The sequence below is a fragment of the Pholis gunnellus genome (genome assembly GCF_910591455.1).
Source record: "Pholis gunnellus genome assembly, chromosome: 4".
NCBI classification, from domain to species: domain Eukaryota; kingdom Metazoa; phylum Chordata; class Actinopteri; order Perciformes; family Pholidae; genus Pholis; species Pholis gunnellus.
In genome coordinates, this window is record NC_136530.1 from 6909124 (window position 1) to 6930722 (window position 21599).

General features: G+C 41.5%; 3 protein-coding genes across 4 annotated transcripts; 1 reads left to right on the forward strand and 2 right to left on the reverse strand.

Moving 5' to 3' along the window:
* Nucleotides 1-1468: 1468 nt before the first annotated feature.
* On the reverse strand, nt 1469-12576 carry faah (fatty acid amide hydrolase). The gene is made up of 16 exons (XM_079158502.1): nt 12549-12576; nt 12178-12443; nt 11384-11497; nt 10964-11104; nt 6840-6973; nt 6510-6716; nt 6372-6412; nt 6158-6282; nt 4859-4984; nt 4658-4755; nt 3988-4087; nt 3770-3813; nt 3636-3675; nt 3442-3550; nt 3045-3190; nt 1469-2310 (listed from the first exon to the last, which is right to left on the reverse strand). The coding sequence occupies exons 2-16, from the start codon at nt 12391-12393 to the stop codon at nt 2188-2190; spliced, it is 1764 nt and encodes a 587-aa protein (XP_079014628.1). The 5' UTR covers nt 12394-12443; nt 12549-12576; the 3' UTR covers nt 1469-2187.
* Nucleotides 12577-13501: 925 nt separating this feature from the next.
* On the reverse strand, nt 13502-15990 carry uqcrh (ubiquinol-cytochrome c reductase hinge protein). The gene is made up of 4 exons (XM_079158646.1): nt 15857-15990; nt 15497-15541; nt 14722-14883; nt 13502-13729 (listed from the first exon to the last, which is right to left on the reverse strand). Exons 1-4 carry the CDS (start codon nt 15899-15901, stop codon nt 13697-13699), a joined length of 285 nt encoding a protein of 94 aa, XP_079014772.1. The 5' UTR covers nt 15902-15990; the 3' UTR covers nt 13502-13696.
* Nucleotides 15991-16923: 933 nt separating this feature from the next.
* On the forward strand, nt 16924-21436 carry LOC306695291 (cytochrome P450 2J2-like). 2 transcript variants are annotated; one of them, XM_079158503.1, is made up of 9 exons: nt 16924-17273; nt 17356-17518; nt 17915-18064; nt 18153-18313; nt 18604-18780; nt 19358-19499; nt 19873-20060; nt 20144-20285; nt 21013-21436. In XM_079158503.1, exons 1-9 carry the CDS (start codon nt 17070-17072, stop codon nt 21186-21188), a joined length of 1503 nt encoding a protein of 500 aa, XP_079014629.1. In that variant the 5' UTR covers nt 16924-17069; the 3' UTR covers nt 21189-21436. The 2 variants fall into 2 exon arrangements, with proteins under 2 accessions (XP_079014629.1, XP_079014630.1); XM_079158504.1 differs by having other exon boundaries at nt 17218-17273; nt 17360-17518.
* The last annotated feature ends 163 nt before the right edge of the window (nt 21437-21599 follow it).

The following is a 21599-nucleotide window of genomic DNA, read 5'->3' on the forward strand; positions in this document are numbered from 1 at the left end:
CAGTGTGACAATGAGCCAGCATGCGCGATATGAGAACCCTCAAACTGAAGCAGCGAAATGGAATTCTGCCATCGTTCATTTCTTATATTTTAGACCATTGTTGTGACAAGACAAAATGTCCAATAAAAAGTTTTTTTTGATTTTTTTTATCAGGGGTAGTTTACATGAATCAACGTTTATTAAAATATAAAAGGTGCTGAAACGGACTTATTTTCATCTGCAGTCCTTTTTCCAGAAGGAAAATCTCACATTTTCATCATCATGTTTTACACGTTTAAAGTCACATGAATGTGTTTTATGCAAGTATTGTGAAAATAAAGTATATTACAAATAAGGGTACAAATCAAAGTTTAGTTAGCCCCCAATTCTTTCTTTTAAATATGGCCATTTCATTTGGCAAACTGATTTCGCTTTTTGACTCCGATTTGACTTTCGCAGTTTGTGCTTTGATCATCTGTGATGTTTTGTAAGTGCTACAGTATATTAATACCGTTTAAATTGATTCTAAAATGTAATATAATACACACTACTGCCAAAGTAGTAATAGGTGAATGTATTTAATGGGGCAATTTAAAGACTGACTTTGTGCATGCGTGTGTGTGTGTGTGTGTGTGGGTATTTGTCATTGCTTCTGTCTCAGCTCCTGAGGGATTTATGAACAATGTCAAGTTCCCTCTGAAGACCTGAGTCTCTTCACTGCCTCTTAAAGCTTAATGCTCCCTGACTGAGTGGCACAGCGAGAGCCACACTCTCTCTCTCTCTATGTGCCACAGATAATGCTAAGAACAACCTCTCAATTCCAGCTCCCCTCCTCGCCTAATGTGCCCTCCTTCCTCTACCGCATGCGCACGGCCATTTCCATTCAATGAGACAGCAGTGCAAACGTGGGCGATTGTAATGGAAAACACTAACATTGTCCCTAATGGTTTCCCATCCCAGGAGAGTTTTAAAACATATGTAAATTTATGTAAACCCAAAAGAAACACATATTTACAATAGCACAGGGTAATCACAATATGACGACATGGTGCGCTGGCCTTGTAGATGGAGGCGCCATGTGTCATTAGTCTCCTTTATCTCTTTTCTGTTTCCTGTTAAGGCATCAGTGCGACAATCACTCACAATAGGAATGAAAATGATCTGCGCTCATCTCTGGCACAGTGATGGAGAGGGAGAGGTGGAAGATGAAGATACGGAAGGTAATGAAAGCGATTTTGTGCCCTCACAGCTGCTGGATGCCTTGAAGTTGCAACACACTTTATAAAGTCAGTTCGGTAAATATTCGACGACGAAAAAGGAGTTAACAGTACAGGTTTTTATAAGCTGCAAGTATCAACTCAAAAAAAGGCGTCCTGATGAGGCACGATCACGACTTGGTGACTTGTACCAACTCCGTAAAACACAACATAACAAATAACAGCAGCGGTTCCTCTGAGAAATGAGTTACTTTATTTCATTCTTGGTGTGCATGTGAAAAGCAAACCGCCGATAACGGACCGGCTACAGAGTCAAAATGAACCCCCCCCCCCGTGTTGTATCATATCACAGAAAGCTGCTCTTGTAAAGAGACAATCATGATTTAGGAGACAATACTTTCTGTATTCATGTAAATCCTCATCTTTAACATTATTTTCCGTGCGTGCAATGATGTGAATTGAATTTCTTCTGAAGCATGTAGTTTCTGTTCACGCTATATTGCATGAAATATTAAACAGAACAAGGACTTGGCATATTTCACACCTTCTAATGTCCAAACAGGATGCGGAATTTCATTAAAACAACAACAACATAACGATCATCTTATCATGGCAATGTCAGTTAGACTCTTGATTATAAAACAGCACATTTATAAAAATTTTAAGTTTATGTTATATGTACAATACAAATGAAACAATATGTTAATTTATATTTTTTTAATGAAAAAAATCAAACAAAGAAGGAGTGAACCTTCCCAATCAGTTAAGAGCAATATAACATTTAACAGTTTCAAAGATAAAATGTATTAAATCTGTGTTATGGCTACAAAAAAAACAACAATTTAAAGAATACTCAACTACGTTTTCAAGTGCAAGCTTAGTTTGTGTTAACTTTAACTCACATTTTATTTAGTTTTAATGCCGTTAACAGGTATAAAGCTTCATCTTTATGCCCCTGGAGTTAGCAGCCCCACCTGTGGCCTCCAGGCTTTTACTTTCTGCTCTGTTTGACCAGTTGTTCCACCTCCTTCATGAAGCGCAGGCAGAGCTCATCCTGCCACGGCAGGGCGACGCACTGCACCGCCACGGGCAGACCCTCGCCTCCAGTGACCGCCTTAAACACAAACACAACAGCCAGTCAGTCAGTCAACAGTCAGCACACCACAAGCACCACAGTCTTCTGCCTCCATCTGCTGACCAGCTGTGGAACTACTGGCGGGGGCCAGAAGGGCGGCACGAGGCCCTTTACTCATCATCTGTCCATGGCTGTCGGAGGCTAGGAGTTATAAACAGCAGCAATCTACTGATATCATTTCAAATTAGAATATCTTACGTTTTTTTATTGCCATTAATTCAGAACACTGAAAAATGATTTACAGTTTACAATTGCCAAGAAGAAAATGTGAGTCGTGAGCTCTACTTTACTTTAAAGACATATAAAAGTCAATATGAATCACAAGTTGTTGTAATTGCCTCTTTGAAACTTTACAAAGTGTCTGTTGGATGAATAGGCTCAATAGGCAGTAGTTTAACAAACAAACCACGACAAGCTGGAATGCTTTATGCTCGTTTCTGCCCCCCGTGTGTTCAACAAATGTGTTATTGAAGGAACAGTGTGTAACATTTAGGGGGATTTATTGGCAGAAATGGAATCCCGTAGCCCAGAATGGACGAATCAAACACTGGCTCTAGACAGCGCCATAATGATCGTCTGTCTGAAACACATAACAGCTTCCAGAAAACAAAAAGTTTCCCGATGATAGTATTTCTTTTTAAGGGCTGTATTATACAAACTACCGTATTATATCATTTGGTATCAGGGATCTCTCACGGACGCGTGTTTCTTACCTGTTTGAACAGCTTGTCCCAGTGGTCCTGATGAAAGCCCTTATAGTGCCTGAGCTCCTCCTCATCCTCGGCCGTCACCGTGGAAACAGGAACAACGCCGGCGGGAAAGGTGAGGAGATTGTAAAGCATCGTGTAAGGGACAGCACCTGGGAGGACAGAGAATAGCAACAGGTTATTCAGCGCCTCACACTGGGTTTGATACTGATCTGTACACTGATCGTGAGTTTGATGCAGGCAGATTGCTCCCTTGCTCTTTGGCTACCACAGTTCAGTTTGTATGGTAATTACAGTCAAGACAGAACATCTCTAACACTGAATGACACTAGTATATCTCAGACTTCTCTCAAATCAGTCACATTGCCGTATCAGGTATCGCACACTGTTGAGGTAAACATACAGGAAAGCTTGCAGCAGTAGAAGAAGTTGTAGGCTGGTCCGATCACCGGGCACAGCAGCACGTCTATGTCGAGTCTTCTCCACTCTGCAATCGTTTCCTGAATGTAGATCTTATGAAAAACACAAGAGAATTCAATGTCCCCAACGTATGCACTCGTTCATGCGTAAGCATGGTGAGCTGACAACCAACAGTACCTCGACAGCACTGTGCTGCTTCCACAGCTCCGCAACAGATCTACAAAAACAAACAAACCGGGCACCAGAAAGAATCAGTATGTTTGTGCATTGCATGCAATGTGTGAGCAACAAAACCTGAAGTACTTTCTCACCCAACTCCACAGATTGCCCTGAAGGTGGCAGAGTCACGAGGAAACTGCCAAAGACAAGACATAAGTCATATTATGTGTAATGTAAACAATAAGTGTTAAATCACACAGCAACTGTTTTATCAAATAACTGCCAAGGAAATATTCAAATCAATATCGAAGAATTATATTTTTCTTTCGTCTGTATTTATGCACGTCTGTCACAGAAGGAGGGAACTCACGAGGGGCTTGAGGAGGAATGCGAGGGTTTTCTTCAACCACGTAGGAAGATAGTACGGTATAACCTGTGGTCTGAGACAGGGGTCCAAAGGGCCCCCCTCCCTAAAATACAAACAATAAGGGATCATTGGCACACCACAGAACAATCTGTTCAAAGTGATTATAATATGGTCAAAACACTTCACTCAAAGTACGTGGTGCCGGAGATGAAATATTAGACATTTTGTACACATTTAATAAACCAAGTGCTCCCGCGGCTTCACTAGGCCTCTCGCAATTAATACATGACCGCCTCGTCACAAGTATTTGAGATGACTGCGATCATTTTTCACGACCGTTAAATCCCACGATCAAGGGAATTTTAAAGCGCATGAAACAAACTTAAAAGCCATATTTCCATTACATGTTCAACTGTTTGAGGTTTGACTGGTGCTCTTTTAAGTAGTTCATCTTGTTGCACGAATTATTTATCTTGATGCGCTCATATCAGATGAGACCATGATGATGATGAGACCATTCTCACCACTTGTAATGCGTGTGCAAAGTTTCCTATGTTTTGCACTCTAGTTCTTAAAGACACTTCAAATACGGACAATTATCAAATTAATTAGATAATTAACAAGGACTACACTGATTAAATAACTGGCATCTTAAAAGGGAACTTCAACTCACAGTTTTTGAAGAAGGCTGGTGGCTCCGTCTGCCAGGACACCCTTTATAAGAAGTTCATTTACAGCGTAATCGAGCTTCAGAGGACTGTAGGGCACCAACTACAGGCCCGAAAAACAGAGGGAAAAAAGTAAGTGTATTAAAAACAAAAGCTAACATCACATATTGTATGTGGCTGTAGATCATATAGTGCGTGTGTCTTACAGTGTGCCCTGCTTGCTCTAACAGAGCTTTGACCTCTCTGATGCCTCGGGCCATGCTTGGAGACGTTGGTGTGGAGCCGTCGCTTTCTAGGTAACCGATCCGGAGAGGTTTGGAGCTCTGGTATATCTGAGGACGAGACATTTTCAGTCGGTCAGATCAGTAGGGGGACATCCGAGTGGAAACACACGTTTCATTTTTGGTACATAACTAGTAATGTTATGCAAAGGAAGCTTTTTTGTTTATCTTAAGGCTTTAGCTTAGTTCAGCTTATCTACGTTAATTAAGGCACAGTAAAGGAAGGGGTGAACTGCTCCTGACAATGAACTATAGGTTACATTTGTGAGCTTAAACGTGCTTGAGGTTTATAATAATGTGCCTTTATGGTGCCCCTGCACATTGTATAGGTGAATCCAACTCATTATAGCGCACAGAGTGAACATTTTGCAAACAGGCTGCAAAAAAAGTGGAGTTTTCACCATTTCCCCTTCCTCACTCTTTGTAAGACGAGGCATTATAAAGCACACAAACATCTCTGGTAGCTAGGAAGTAAACTTCAGTTTTTGTTTCTGACAGAAAACTGGTATAACAAGTCACTCCAGATTTCACGGCTGTCGAAAAGGAAATGCATCTATGATCTCAAAAGTCGTCACTGTACATCCATAAAGTGATCCGTGTTAGGCCGAGCTCAGCACAAGAGCAGCCTCCACTTGAGATTTTCCTCAAGACCGTTGAACCTCTCTGCAGTGACTTGTTCGTGTGATAAGGTGATAAGGTTCCCCAAAGTGTTTGCTGGGGTTGAGGTCAGGGCTGGGGCTGAACGATTTTGAAAAAAAATAAAAATATCTAATTGCGATTACTGACAGAATGCCGTAACAGGACTCCTCACCGGTACCAGGAAGAGAGAACGTACTGTATGTTCCCTGCTCTGTCCTCTCTGCAGTGAACTGAATCGATTTCAGGAGTCTTTTATTTATTTTTGAAGAACTGCATGGACTGGCACCAGGCTCATCTTTACTTAGATTCTCCTATTTGCCACGAGTGAGATGAGAAGATTGATATCTCTCTTAAGTGTGTGCAAATGGTAAATATGTAGCCGAAGCCAGGAGCTAGTTACCATAGAGATTAAAAAGTAGCTTGTTTGACTTTGTCAATTGGTAACAAAGTCCGCCTAACACAACCTCTTAAGCTCAATAATAATCAATTGTGCCAGACTTTTTCTTGGCTCAGAAACAGCTCCAGGACACAGCCTGGTGCATAATCCCTCTGAAAACATTAAGGCTTCATTTGTAGTGGACAGACCTGCATATTAAAAGGAACGGGTGGAACAGTGGGGTCCAAAGAAAACATGTGGTCACAGAGCAGCGCCTGCATACCCAGAGCCAGACTGTCCACGTCCCTCGCCATGGGTCCGGGACACGACAGCACTAATTTCATGGGAAACAAATGAGTTAACCCAAGTTTTTCCAGACACCACATGTAGTAAGTAGGCAATGATGATACACCTGGAACTTACCCGATTTCTGCCCTGGATAAATGGGATTCAAACCCACTGAACTAACAAGACACAAAAAAAAAGACATCATCTAAAACAAAGCAATTATTAAACTGTAGCACAAAATGTTGTGTTACTGACTGAAGCGGAGACGCTCACCTTAGCCGACCCGCTGTTGGCTTTAAGCCACAGATCCCACAAAATGAAGCAGGAATGCGGATGCTACCGCCCACATCGCTGCCGAAACCAAGCACGGAGCCTCCTCCCCCGACGAGGGCCCCCTCCCCACCGGAGGAGCCTCCGGGGGTCTTCTGGAGGTTGTGGGGGTTCACGGTCTGCCCATAGATGGGGTTACCGCAGTCGTAACTAAGAAATAATTTAAAAAAAAACAGATAAGCAATGACTATCACGACAAATGCAAAAACTCATTTAATTGTGCACTTTATTATCTCACAGCTTATCTCGGCGATAGCTCGTTTGATTATTTACTTTAATAGGGCTTGGGGCAAGTTGGTTTTCACGAAGGGAATAGCTCCTTGTCTCTTCAGAACTTCCACGATCACGCTGTCCTTCTGGGCAGGCCGGTCCAGATTAACGATGACGCCGCAAGTACAGTCATGATTCTGGTGTTAAATAAAACACAAGTAAAGTAAATACATAAACCAGTCCGTCTGTCCCAAACAAGATGTTTGTAGATACGTGACATTTGGGCGGAAAATTGCTAACGTTTAATCCTGTCTGCCATAGCAATTCTTAATCCCATTGCTCATTAAGACACCATGTACTCTGGACAAATGAAGGTCAACCATGAGTTCAGTCAGAAAGAATATATTTCTGTATGCTTAGGCCTGTAGTTTATTTTTCACATATCCTGCCATTTACTCCTCTCTCACGAATCCTCACTCATCATTTCCTTGCGGTCATTGTTTGGGGCAATCAGCTGTTCTCATCAGCTGGTCACTTCTATCAAATTGTTAGCCTTTCATCTCTCTGCTGACTCTTTCTAAATATGCATATTTACCGACAAATGAGGAAAACCATGGGTCTGACACACGTCTGGAGCTCCGGAGCATCACTCATTTAAATCAGTATGATAGCGCCTATTCCAGTAGTGGAAGTGGAGCGTATTCACGAGACTACAATCATTATGAGCGGGAATAAACACAACTAAGCAGCAGTTAAACTTAGTTTATCATCTCCGTCGTGAAGGGCGCGATGTGTACTCGCGGCAGGTAATCACGGCAGGCGCGTGATGCGGGTAGGCCCGCAAGTGGTCACGGTTTGGTCATGCACCTCCGAATTCAATCTGGCACGGGCTGTGCTCATGATCAATGGTATATCACAAATAGTGCACTGATAAAACACTGACATGTCTGGGGATTATAGGAGATGGGCCAATTCGTTTGAGATGCTTCAGAACAGCAGGGTTTAATTTGAGTAAATGTTTGGCAGCCAAATCCAATAGTTTACAGGATATTTAACCTTTGTTTCTTTATGATACATGTAATACTTTACTTCTTTCCTAACAGGGCTTGGCTAAGGCGATAAGTAGTTCATGAATATGAGGCTACAGCTGGCTACAATCCCTCCTCGGCATTGTGGAGGTTGGTTCATGGCTTGTGTTAGCTATACCAACATTCTATGGGTATATCTATGAGTAACACTCATCTTTTATTCTTCACAGCCATGTTGTTTGTACGCCTCTGGTGTTTTAGAGAATAATAACGCATAAAGCTGGGTATTGAAATAGAGTTCTACAAAGTCCAATTTCAGAGTTCCTCATGCAAAGGTCCGGAACATCAAAGTGCGTGATGATTTAGTCCCATATAAATGGACGTAGCCCAACAGTTGTATCAACATTTGTATGTAGCCAGCAGCTGATTATTAAATCAAGAAGTTGAAGGAATATGTCAGGTAAGTAAGGGTTGCTTTTATAGTTTAAATGACATAACAGAAGCTTTTTAAGAACTTGCATCTTAAAAAATAAAGTACCTAATTTAATGGAACTGTATTGCTACGCAGCGTTAGAATTCAGTGCAATCATGGTGATGCGATGTAAGGAAAGTATGACATTACAGCGTATCTTAAAGAGGATTGTGTGCAGCAACGTTATTTGTGGTTTAAACCACTTGGTTCAGCTCTATTCCTCTTTTTACATCATAGTTGGGCAGTGAAATCATGCAATAGGATTCCCATTATTGGGCTCGTAGCTCATATCAGTACCTCCTATTATTTTGGAGTGAGTGGGTGCGTTTGCTCAAAAGATGTTGCTTAGTGGCGCTTCACCTGGCTGCTTTGTATAATCGTAATGGTCTCTGGACATATGAAACACACTGGGTTAAACTGCAGGGGAGGAATGGACATATAAGAGTCTGTCCATATTGGTTAAGGCGGATTAGTGGCAAAACATACTTGGACATTTATACATCAAGTCTAATTGCCTCAATTCAAGCTCTTCCCCTAGGGATGCGCTTTTCCTCTCCTGCTCGTTGGACATGGCATCTTCCTTTTCCTAAGATGCACAATCTACCTTGATGACAGGTGCTGCGCTGACCTGTGTGTCAGATCGCTGTGCAGTCACTGGAATGGTGTAACATTCTACAAACAAGCTGGTGATTTTCGCTGATTTACTAAAACGTCGACACGGATGCAGGCCATCCGCGGGTTTTGGGGGGGTTCTGTCAAGGCCTGTGGTTTACTAGACTCAAAGGGTAACTCAAGCTCATTAAAGCCTTAAAAATGTGTACGGTAAGTGATGCATATAACTGGTGGTGGTGTCATGTTGACTTTGTTTCCGGCATTTTTGCATGTCATTTAATTTGTCCAATAGCATTATCTCATTCATGCAAAATGTTCTTTTTATTATCTCTAAAGCTACCTCTCGCATTCTATTCCAGTGGATCTTCGCATCATGGTATAAGACCTTGGCTCTCTAGTCTGTTGGACTCACACCATTGTGGTCTAATTGGTACGTGACTTAGCTGGTAACTCATGGCTTAAACACTCCAAATGCGGCGGTGCTGCACAGTAGTTGTGGCTTAGATAGACTGGGTTTTGCCCTTTCAAATCCATGCTTAAGTTCCTCTGGGTAAGACCTATTAGTTGCTCCACTATTCTTACCCCAGGTAACATTCCTTTATCCAAAACGTGGTAGCAGTTGGAGGTTATCCTCACTAGACTCAACTTCTCACCTCAGCTACACTCTGGGCACTCTTTTTAGAATAGGGCCGCTACTTCAGCAGCTAACCAAGGCATCTCCTCTACTACCCTACAAAATTGGGTCGTTGGTCATCCTCTGCCTTCACGTCTTACGTCCACTCTGATCTCAACACCATCCTTGAGAAGCAAGATCATTGAAGCCTTAAAATCCGGTAAGGAATGCATATAACTGGTGGTGGTGACATGTTCACGTCGATTGTTATATTATTGATAGGTCATATTATTAGTATCGGCTCATAGCAGGGGATAGCATTATATCCTTCTGAAAATGTTCCTTCTAATAACACTAAAGATATTTCTCTAGCGTGCTAAGGGATAGTCTCTCATCACGGTATAATACCGCGCCCTCCCTGCTGTGTTTACCTTACTCTATTTTCCTCTGGTGTGACTCGACCGTTTTCCCCATCTGATTGGTCTAACACTGTTTCTCAATCTCCTGGTCTCACGTGACCTGGCTTATCGTGACTGTGTTTCCTAGGTGACCGTGACCTGGATTAACGTAACTGTTTCCTAGGTAACCGTGACCTGGCTTAACGTGTCTGTTTCCTGGTCCGACGGGACCGCTTTCCATTCCCAAAAGAAAGATGGGTCTGAGGTGCCCTATTTCTCATTTCCTGGTCCAAGTGAAAAGAGACCGGTCCAAGGACACAATTTCTAGTTTCGCAGTCAGAATGACAACATTTCTAGTTTTGCGGTCCGAATGTTGCGAGACCTGTCAAAAGCTTGACATACGTTCTAGTTTCCCGGGCGGCCCGGTCTGGTTGTGCTGAGGCAGCAAGACCCCCAACCATGCTGTTCTGCGTTCTCCCTTGAACCCCCCTATTCTGCGCTGTGGTCTAAACGTGACCCCCGACTATCCTAAGCTGCGGTCTAACCTGACCCAACCTATCCTTGTCTGCGGTCTAGCTTGACCCTCACCTATCCCATCCTGCGCTCGGGCCCTCCGCAGGGCCGACCCACCATATATTTCGGGATCTGTTGAAATCCTACCATACTTCACTATGGGCTATCTAGACCCGCACTATCCTGTATCTGCGGTCTAACCTGACCCAACCTGTCCGAGTCTGCAGTCCTTCGTGACATTCTTCTCTCCTTCGCTTTGACTAACCTTGACCTCTTACCTCTGGTCTAACATCTACTCACTCACGTTCTAGCCTTGAATTCCCTCGTGACTAATTTTCTATGTTCTTAGGAAATTCACCACAGCAGTAAGGTATTTATTTATATAAATAAATTTCTTTTGGGGGATTAGGCCTATTGGACCGCAGTATCCCTACCCTCGGTGATAGTACTTCATGATGGAGTCCAATCGCCAAAGACTTTGCACTTTTCATATTTGCATGTGTAATAAATCATTGTTAAACTATAAAACAAGTCTCTCCTGATTGAAATACCTTGTATCCGTAGTTTTCTTTGATGCTAACTGGAACTCCATACAAGAGGCCTTCCTTCTTGGAAGCAACAGTTTTCAGCTGATCGAAGCTCTCCAGCAAGATCCCCGTGCAGCAGTTCAGATCTTTGTTTACATCCAGAGTCTGTGGGAAAAGAAACAAAAAAAAACAGCAGAGATGGGTTTGTATGTCCTTGCTCCAAACGCCTGGTTTAGTAGAACATGAAAATCAAGTAAGAAATGTGCAAGCAAGTAGATCAATATTTACTTTTTAACTATGAGACGCAAGTCCCTTTGTAGGGTTAATGATTCATTCATTTATGCGATAAGAACCTTAAATTATAACACTGCTCTATATATCTTTATATACATGATTGTTCTGCGATGGGATGTGAATAATGATTGGTGTTATTTGGGTTTGAACCTTTTCCATGTAGGAGTAAAACACGTCCTCGGGGCTCAGCAAGCCTTCCTGCAGGTTATTTGTCAACTCAGACAGAGACATCGCCAAGATGAGAGTAGCGTCGGTCTCTGGATGCTGGAGGACACACACACACACACACAGTTACATACACAGTAACAAATGTGTGGGGAATGAATTCACACACGCAATAATTCCTTTTCAAAATTAGCTGAAAGTTCTGCACAGATGAAAAACACAGGGAAGCAACAAATGCTATTATTTTGATCAAATAGAAAGAAAGAGTGACAATAGTCAAATCTCAAAACGGTATACAATCCTAAAGGAAACAAAAGCAAATGTGGACAAAACCTTTTTTTTTTTTTAAGATTTTTTAAGAATTGTTTCTTTTGTGTTCATGTCTGTTCTTTTTTTTCTTTAGTTAATTAAACACTTAGTAAACATTTATAAATGTGGCAGGATGAATGGAACAAGTGACGAAACTGATAACTTGTATTATCAATACTGACCAGACCAGCAAGAATAACACATACTAGTGTGGAGCAAGGCATCATCTATTTAAAGCAAAATATGATTGGTGAGCGCCACCTGCTATGTCAAATTATTAAAAAAAAATGTCTGCGATGAAAATGGCAGATGCGCATAATAACGTCTCCCAAAGCTCGCAAGCGTGTTGACAACAAATGAAGTCATTTGTCATTCACCTCAAAAACTGATAAACGTAGTGGTCTGAATTAAAAGGATGTTCTTAAAAAGTGTGTTAAAACTTTCCATCCAAACAAAGTCCCAACTCTCACCGACTCCTTGTACCGCAGCACCGCCTGCCCGGCCCGCTGCAGGCTGTCGACTCTCCGGTTTCTGGCTCTCTGGATCTTTTCCTTCACCGCTTGGTGTCTGCAGACCTTCTGCGCCAGCAGCACCAGAGCTCCAGCCCCGCACGCAGCACCCGTTAACAGTGCCGCTGTCCGGTTGTCAAGCTTCATTTCCACCAGAAACTGTTTCACGTTCTCCATGATTTGCTCTTCACGTGTGTCTTCGACAATGGTCGGTCGGCTAACTGAAGCTAAAACAAACAGGCTAGAGCTTTTAAATCATGTAGTGATTGGACTTAAAAGAGCAATAAAGTTAACAAATGGGTGCGGTTTACTGGTTACATAGTGGAGGTTACCTCGATACGCTCAGCAGTTTCATCAAATGATCGACCTGGAAGAACCCGGATTGAAGGTTGTTTAGAGTTCGAGATGTTGTCAGTTGCAAGCTAGAGGGCGCCAGTGCTGCCTCAAGTGAGACACTTTATCTAAACAATACAATAAACATAGAATACAGAAAATAATTCTAAAATGCTCAAAATTCGGAGGAGGATTCAAATCCCTTTTTTTTTAAAAAAAGGCAGAGTGAGTAGTTTTACAGGCCACACTTTATTCTGTCACTCATTTCACATTTTATTTGACAGTAAAGTTTAAGAAGTTCATGTTGAGGTCAGGCTTCAAAGTCTAACCAGACGCAAGACAACTGGCCCCGTTTCACCGACAGACGGCAACACTTGTATCAAGTTACATTTATTTTTAAAGTTACATTATTGCATCATTTGTAGTGAAGCATCTCCAGATTCCAGTGACACTATGGTCTTTTTTAATACTTTAAAAAGTTGCCCTTCTTGGTTGTCCTTGTGCTATAATCACATACACGACATTTACAGATTAAGTGTTAAATTAAACTGGCTATAACATGACGAGGCATTCATAGCAAAAAGTCCTTACAACTTAAAAGAAACTTCATCTCTTCGGGAATGTAAGAACTATATTAGCCTTAATAAGATGTGTTAAGTGATTTATATATACAAAAAGTTAAAATGCTCCTTTAGTTGCACTACTGACTACTGTTCCTTATTTTAACTTTATTTTTGTTGAGTAAACCTTTTTAAATGGAGTTACTACTTCTGAAGAATCATTCGGCGTCAAGTTTATTGCCAATACACAGATTATAAAAGTAGTGGTAATGTGGATTATCGGACGGAGGGAAGATTGCGAGGGAATCCGTGTACAGAGGTTCATCTCAACACAAATTATTTACCAACTTGTATTGATATATAGAGTCATAAAACAAACTTGTGACACCAGGTAAGGTTTTCAAGCCATCCACTTTAATGAAATATTGACTCAGGCTACCTTGTTAAATACTTATACAGATACAATAATGTATACATTTAAAGTTACAACATACAGCAGATCCACATATGGATGTATTTAAATCAATGTTCTCCTCATAATATTTGAAGAATGTCATCAGCCAGTTGTGCAACCGTCGGGGAGGACTTCATTTGACCGAATGGAACAGTTTGTGTGACACCTACAGAGGACGAGAGGAAGTTAATTAATGCAGTAAACTTAAGTGAACTTCTCCCACACAACTTCCCTTCTCCGTTCTCTACACTGGCTCCCTGTAAGAGCTCGCATCCAGTGCTAGCCTACAGGGCAGTGAAAGGAACAGCTCCTTCCTACCTCCAGGCCATGGTCAAGCCCTACACCCCCGCCCGACCACTTCGCTCCACTGCCTCGGGGCCCCGTCGCTCAGAGGTCCCTGCGCCTGATCGACCCGGTCACGGCTGTTTTCTGTCCTGGCCCCACAATGGTGGAATGAACTCCCCACTGACGTCAGGACAGCAGAGTCGCTGCCCATCTTTCGGCGCAGGCTGAAAACTCACCTCTTCAAGAAGGCCTACCCGGAGCCTTCCACTTAGCACTTATTGTATTCATACTAGTTTGTTGCACTTTTTGTATTCGTACTAGTTTGTTTCTGCACTGTACTTTTGCTCTGGGTTATGCTTCCAGATGATTGTTTAAACAAGTAGATGCACTTATGACTTCTGGTGACTAGTAGTTCTCTTGAATACCTATGTTGAATACACTAATTGTAAGTCGCTTTGGATAAAAGCGTCTGCTAAATGACTGTAATGTAATGTAAACTTAAGTGCCTAAAGTCATTTTGCAAACAAAAAAAACATTTTAATATCACTAAGTTGCTGCTTGTGATGTGCAGGACATACTTGCAAATGTTTGGTAAAAAACATTTATTATTTCTTCGATACAGTTATCCCACAAAACCTACGTCAAACTGGAGGGGTGGTGTGGAGCATATTTTTAAGTTAAGTGTATCCTGAGTCAACTGTGAATTATTCGCAAACCACATTTCTCAACTGAACTTATCTTGCAAAAAAAGTCTATTACTACTCATATTCTACTTGAAAATGGATAACCAATGCATAGACATGAAGCGTGACTCCTTCGGTGGTGTATTCTTCATCTTCCTGCTTGTAACAACCGGCTAATGTCAACACTTACGCAGTGGTCACGGGCATGCAGGAAGTCAAACAGCTCCTCGGTACAATCCTCCGCTGTCGAAGACCGGGAGCCAACTCTGGTCTCACAATGGTCCAGACGCTCCCGAGTGTGAACGCAGTGCTCCGCCTCTTCACATTTCTGTCGCATCGTTTCAAGGGGATCCTGAAACACACAGTGCAGCATTCAGAGCACGTACCTTGCGGAGTGTCCTTCAAAAAAGGGGGCGACGCAATTCAGTAGATTCAGCACCGCACTCACTCGCCCCGTCGGTATCAGCCAGGATAAACTAAATAGGTTGTAAACATCTAAGCAGCAGCACCATCACAAACTACCAAAATGACCATGAAGTTGTACCTGATACAACTTGTTACTGAATGTATAAGTGTATGAAGGGGATTCATATAGTTCAATGCATAACCAGCAAAACCACCAGTGAAAAGGGGGTTCTGTAGGTACATTTTTAACATTCTTTTATGTGGAGAAAGAAAAATGTCTCATGTATTTATAAATACATGTCCAGAGGGAGGGGGTGGCAAAGGAGAAGACCTGAAATGACCCTTTGTCTTTTTATTACTGGTCACGCAATAACGTCTAAACACACCTTTGTGTTTCTCATGTTTGTCAGTTTAATACTGGTGTGTCTTCCGGCTTATTCAAAATAAATGCTCATTAACCTAAATTAAAAGGCGGTCAGACTCGTGATCAAACTCGTGTTCTTACAAAAATACAGAGACACAGTTAACATATATTCAATCTGATGTGTGGATGAACATACCACCATGTCTTCCTCCTCTTCCTCTTCTTCTTCTTCTTCCTCCTCCTGAAACAGACATAACCTTACATGACCCAATCAATCACATAATTCATTTCCTGCCGTCAGGCAGTTGTTTTGGTAGGGGTTACACATTTAACAATTAGCAAGACAACTTTACTAAATGACAAAGTAGAATTACATGTTGTATTCTGCTGCATGAATAAGCTTCAACATGTTTCTGAACGCCAATGGAAACGTTAGCTAAGGCTAAGCTAGTGATGATATGGCGTTAGCTTAGCCTTGTTGTGTTAGCTTGCTAGCTAAGATAATCAAACGTTACTGGCTTAGCATAGTTATCTTAAATCTGTCGTAGCTACTAACATCCTCGGGTTCTCCGTTCATTATCATCTTCTCCTCGAAAACCATGATTTTTGGTGTTCTTGTCCTGCGATGGCCGCCTGTCAAATCTCGAGTGTTGGAGGACACAGAGGGTCACACGAGCACAGCAGTTAGCTACGAAGTTAGCGAAAAACTAGCCTCGCAGTTTCCGGTCATCGGACCTTCACAACAAACCTCACGCTCAACAACTTTGTTTACGATGTCCGGAGTCACGACATCCTACAGTATAACTATAACGTTTATAATAGCATTAGTTATAAGAACAAATACACTAACAATTACCCTGTCACTCACTCAGTAGCGTTTTTCACAACAAAAGTTGCGAGTTTTGTTATTTAATGAAGCGTTTATTGTGTTTTATTTTGAAATTGGTTATGTAATTTCCCTCGACCAAATGTATGAAGCTCTCTATACCACCATCATGTGTTGAGAAGTAGTTCTACACCAGCTAAATTAAGTATCACACAAAAAATCATTGGCCACCGTTTTGTGGCAACAGTTTGCATATTTGCCTAACATGCTGGGCCAGACGGCTGTGAAAGCGAGTTTTAAAGTACAATGTAATTGTTCATGGTTATTTGAGTGCCCTGTTTTATCAAAGGTATTGTGAAGCACTTGTTTTTTTATTGCACTACTTTTTGAGTGATTAATGCACATGGGTGCTGTGATAGATTCTACATGTTTCCTCTAATAATAATTCCAGTGGACCATGTACCCAGCATCAGTAGTTTAACTCAACAGTTGTTTAATGTACATTTTAAATGACATTAACACATGTTAGCACAAAGTTTTATCTGATCACCGGTGCAGTGTTATTCTATGAACACAATAAACATTACGTTTTGGTATCCAATCATTTACATTTTGGCTGCCTCTTTGTTATACATACGATGAGATTACACTTTGCCTTAGTCACACCATAAAACAAATTATATTCCCTTCACTGCAAAATCAGAGCAATTGTTAAGGTCACTGATTGTTTACAAGCTTTACTAAGTATTGAGAGGGCAGAGTCCAGTGCAAGCAGTAGGCTTTAGATATGTCGACAAGAGATAATAGTTAGCCTCTCTTATACCCGGAGAGAGATACTGTAGTTATATTACTGGCTCTTGGCAACACATCAGTCTTTTATTTGACAAGAAAAGCAAGGAAAACACAGGCTTTATTGAGACAGGCTTGAGTCCTTGATTACAGAATGGATTCAATCTTTTCTGTACTTGGATCCTATGTTAACTGGGATGTCAAAGGTCTGCTGCTCTTCACTGTAATCTTCGTCCTCACTGCAGATTATATTAAGAACCGTCGGCCAGGCAGTTTCCCTCCAGGGCCGCGGGCATTTCCTATCGTGGGCAACATATTCACTGTGGATTACAAAAGGACCCATGAGAGTCTGACACAGGTAACAGATGTAAAAAAATTGACTTTTAAGAATGTTACAGGTTTTCCTAATGGGACTGTTTGTGTTATCTGCCATGTCTCAGTTAGCTGGGAGATATGGAGATGTGTACAGCCTTCGAATGGGCCAGGCATGGATGGTCGTGTTAAACGGGTTCGAGGTTCTGAAAGAAGCTCTGGTTATTCAGGGAGACAGCCTGGCAGACCGCCCAGAGCTCCCTCTGCTGCAGGACATAGCCAATGGAGGAGGTGAGCAGACCTAACACACACACATACACACAGTCTGTATTCAACTCACTGCTATTGTGATGTCTGTGGTACAGGAAAGCATTAAGTGTGATTAATTGCCCCCCCAATCAGCATTATAGTTTTATTTTTCATACTTTGTTTTTCATTTGAATATTGATGCACTATTGTTTTTTTTGGCAGTTACAACTTTAAAGACCAACTCCCAAATATTTTGACCATTCATAATAATATGTCAGCACTGTAGAAATAAAGAAAAGTGCATCGAAAGCTAAATTCGACCAATAAAAGTTGGGTATTACATGGACTGTTAATATAAAATATTTAGTTAATGTGTAAAAGAATATTCATTCATTTTCCTGATTTAATTAATTTGAATTCCTTTTTGTTCACTATCAGGTATAGTTTTCAGTAATGGGAATATATGGAAGCAGCAGAGGCGTTTTGCACTTTCAACCCTCAAACATTTTGGATTTGGCAAGAAGTCACTTGAACCCATCATCTTGGATGAATTTACATATTGTGCAAAAGACTTCAACAGCCACAAAGGTAAATAGTAAATGCACAGCAACACATTAAGAGTAATACACAATAACAAATACACAATCTAAATCAGATTTTCTGTTCAATTGTGGAGGTAAGCCCTTCGATCCACACCTCGTCATCAACAACGCTGTCTCCAACATCATCTGCTCCCTGGTTTTTGGACATCGCTTTGAATATGGTGATGAGAAGTTCATGAAACTGTTGAAGTGGTTTGGCAAAGGTCTCGAAATCGAAGGCTCCATTTGGGCACAGGTACAGCATTTCACAACTGTTGATGGAATGCTGTATATCATACGTTCTTGTGAATCAGTTAATGGAATCTTAATGCTGTTTGACTTTGTTCTGAAATACATTTCTCATTGTATATCTGAACGTTTATCAATCATGCTCGGCTCTCTTTATGCACAGGTATGCAATATGTTGTACACACACAGCTCAAGGTGGAATAAATGGATTTTAATATGTGGTTTAGGTTTTAATAGTCAATCTTTCTCTGAAATGCCTTTTTAATTGCTATTGTTCCAATCTGCTCTACTCTGCAGCTTTACAACTCCTTCCCTCTGCTGATGAGACGTTTGCCAGGGCCTCATCAGACAGTCCAGCACATCTGGGACAATGTAAAGGACTTCATAAGGGTAGAGCTTAAGGAGCACAAACAGAACTGGGATCCCTCCGACGAAAGAGACTATATCGACTGCTACCTGAAGGAGATTCAGATGGTGATTGGCACTAGATGTTTTTCTTATGCTGTGGTTTTCATGAAGTTCCTTTGAACATCATAACTGCTTGTTTTGCATCTACATCAGAACTATCAGCTGTTCATGTACTGACCCGTTTAATTGTGGCATCACTCCTGGCTGCTATGTGTTGATGTGCAAAGATCTGCTGAGCACTTTTGCCATGGCCTCTGCCTTACATGTCTTATCTCCAACAGCATTCACTCCTTTTAATCTAATCAGATAGAGATGTTACCTGGTCACTACCTTTTTTTTATAAAGTCCTACTTATGGGGGCTACACACCCACAGCCCAAAGGCTGATGACCAGAAACATCGCGAAATAAGAAGAAAAGAGAAAATACAGGCAGATACAGCCACACACGTCAGTGCTATTCATAAGTGATGATTGAGAGGTATTACTTTATGGGTCCACATTGTTTTTTGGGAAATTTCAGCATAATATACCTTTAAGTAACCATCATAGATTATTATAACCCCAGCTGTGATAGCTGTAACATACACTTGTTCCAAATTATTTTGCAGCACATTTTAATACATGTATTTGTATGTATTGTCAGAGTAAGGGGCAGGCTGACAGTACTTTTGATGAGGAAAACCTGGTCTTATCTGTCTGGGATCTGTTCTTGGCTGGCACTGAGACCACGTCCACCACCCTGCGCTGGGCTTTCCTCTACATGGTAAAGCACCCCGAGATCCAGGGTAAGAGCACCGACCAAATCAGTGAAGCTCTTTGTTATGACTCAATAATGTGCAAATGATTGATACTTAAACAAATGTTGTATAAGTGAAAATTAGGCACATTATGCGACTACTTTTAGTCCCAAGGTTACAATTAATGTGCAATCACTTGAGACCTTCACATTTATGACTAATTCTGTGCAACGAACATCTTCCTGTAAAACATACAGTACAGCCTCGAATGACTGCGTGCAAGTTTGCAAATCAACAGGAACATTAATCATTCTATTCACTAATGTGTCAGTGCTGCATTGTGCTTTATCTCTCCATGAGCATTCTGCTGCCTGTTGATGAAATACTGTTACAACTCCTGTCTGTTTCCCCCGTTTCACAGCAAAGGTCCAGGCCGAGATAGACGGAGTGATTGGACAGTCCCGACAGCCGTCCATGGAAGATCGTGCCAACCTGCCCTACACGGACGCTGTCATACACGAGGCCCAGAGGATGGGCAACATAGTTCCTCTCAGTCTGCCTCATGTTACCAACAGGGACATCCAGCTGGGAGGCTACACAATCCCAAAGGTCACTTCTCATACATAGTTTTTATGTCTCATACACGACCGTGTTGCATCTTTATGAGTTGCCTTTACAATTCCAATCACCAGGGAGTTATAATAATCCCCAATCTGACCTCGGTGCTGTTTGACAAGAATGAGTGGGAGACGCCCGACACCTTTAACCCAGGACACTTTCTGAACGAGGAGGGCAAGTTTGTGAAGCCAGCTGCTTTCATCCCTTTCTCTGCTGGTGAGGAACAACACAACCACTTGTATTATTAGTGTCTTTACCTGTTTATAGGGGAGCTTGTAGCCTGTCCCAGCAAACACTGGGACCCTACGCGGATCCTCACATAATAATAGCTGATCGGCCCAGGGGTAAACTCTCATGATCAGGCAGAGGACACAGACAAGATGGAGGCCTGGGATCATAACCACGTCCTTCTTGTGGTTGATGTCAGTCACTGACCACTGCACTTCCATACCAGTTATAATTTAATTTCTTAAATTTCTTAAAAATTTCTTAAAGATTTCTTAAAAATTTCTTAAAAATTTCTTAAAGATTTCTTAAAAAATTCTTAAAAAAAGATTAGCATCGCTGCAAACCCCCCCAACAAATGTGCCAGCCTGGTCTGAACATGTCTGCCGCCTTCGTTGGGTGGGTTTGCAGCGATGCTAATCTTTTTTTCCATGTAAAGTAATTTTAATGTACACCAGGAATGAGGAATTAATAAGATTAAGAGTGGGAAGTGTTTATTACTTTAGCGTTAATAGTGGGCACCAGCAGAGTGGATGGTTAAGGATTTTGGTGAACCTCTGACCTTTTGACTAGACACAAAATCAGGAACAAATTTCAAATGGTTACCAGCACAGATAACAGTTCTACTCCCTATAAAAGCCCTATGAGAATGACCTCTGGGCCAAAACCGTGTCTCAAAGAAATGTCCAGTTTGTTTCAGTTTGTTTTCCTGTCACAGGTAAGCGGTTGTGTCTCGGGGAGAGCCTGGCCAAGATGGAGCTTTTCCTCTTCTTCACCTCCTTCATGCAGCACTTCACCTTCTCAGTACCTGCTGGGGTGAAACCTGTGATGGACTTTCACTTTGGCGTCACTCTGTCACCACTTCCATATGAAGTCTGCGTAACGTCCCGCTGAGTGTGGCTCTAAAATGAAAAACAATTAAAAAAGCAGATTTTCTGTGCTCAGCACGTATGATCATGCCACTGTGACAAGGTTAATGAATATATCAAACTGATATTTGGCTTTAAAATAGATCAGTGTTTTTTAGGCTAGTTTAGCATAGCCTGAATCAATTGTTTAATATTTTTGTAAATCACTTTTTATTTACAAATGCGACATCAGTCACTTTCTGTTGCTTTCTTTCATTAAAGTCTAAATTGTGTGATACATCTAAAAAATGTGTGTTCAATTGTGGATTTCCAACATATGACCAAAAGGATATGAATTTTGAATAATGCAGTATCTGGAAACCCAAATCTGGCTCCACAGTCAGCGCTATCTCAGTCAACCGCAGGACATTTAAGGCAACTGCAGTCTAATGTACAC

Coding starts and splice junctions, on each gene's coding strand:
- faah (XM_079158502.1), bottom strand. CDS start 12,393: ATGGAGAACGTGAAACAGTTTCTGGTGGAAATGAAGCTTGACAACCGG. Junction 4,756..4,858: donor TAGAGCAAGCAGGGCACACT/GTAAGACACACG, acceptor TCGGGCCTGTAG/TTGGTGCCCTACAGTCCTCT. Junction 3,676..3,769: donor AGGGCAATCTGTGGAGTTGG/GTGAGAAAGTAC, acceptor TTGTTTTTGTAG/ATCTGTTGCGGAGCTGTGGA.
- uqcrh (XM_079158646.1), bottom strand. CDS start 15,901: ATGGTTTTCGAGGAGAAGATGATAATGAACGGAGAACCCGAGGAT. Junction 15,542..15,856: donor TGAACGGAGAACCCGAGGAT/GTTAGTAGCTAC, acceptor TGTCTGTTTCAG/GAGGAGGAAGAAGAAGAAGA. Junction 13,730..14,721: donor TGCATGCCCGTGACCACTGC/GTAAGTGTTGAC, acceptor CGTCCTCTGTAG/GTGTCACACAAACTGTTCCA.
- LOC306695291 (XM_079158503.1), top strand. CDS start 17,070: ATGGATTCAATCTTTTCTGTACTTGGATCCTATGTTAACTGGGATGTC. Junction 18,781..19,357: donor ACCTGAAGGAGATTCAGATG/GTGATTGGCACT, acceptor ATGTATTGTCAG/AGTAAGGGGCAGGCTGACAG. Junction 20,286..21,012: donor TTTCATCCCTTTCTCTGCTG/GTGAGGAACAAC, acceptor TTCCTGTCACAG/GTAAGCGGTTGTGTCTCGGG.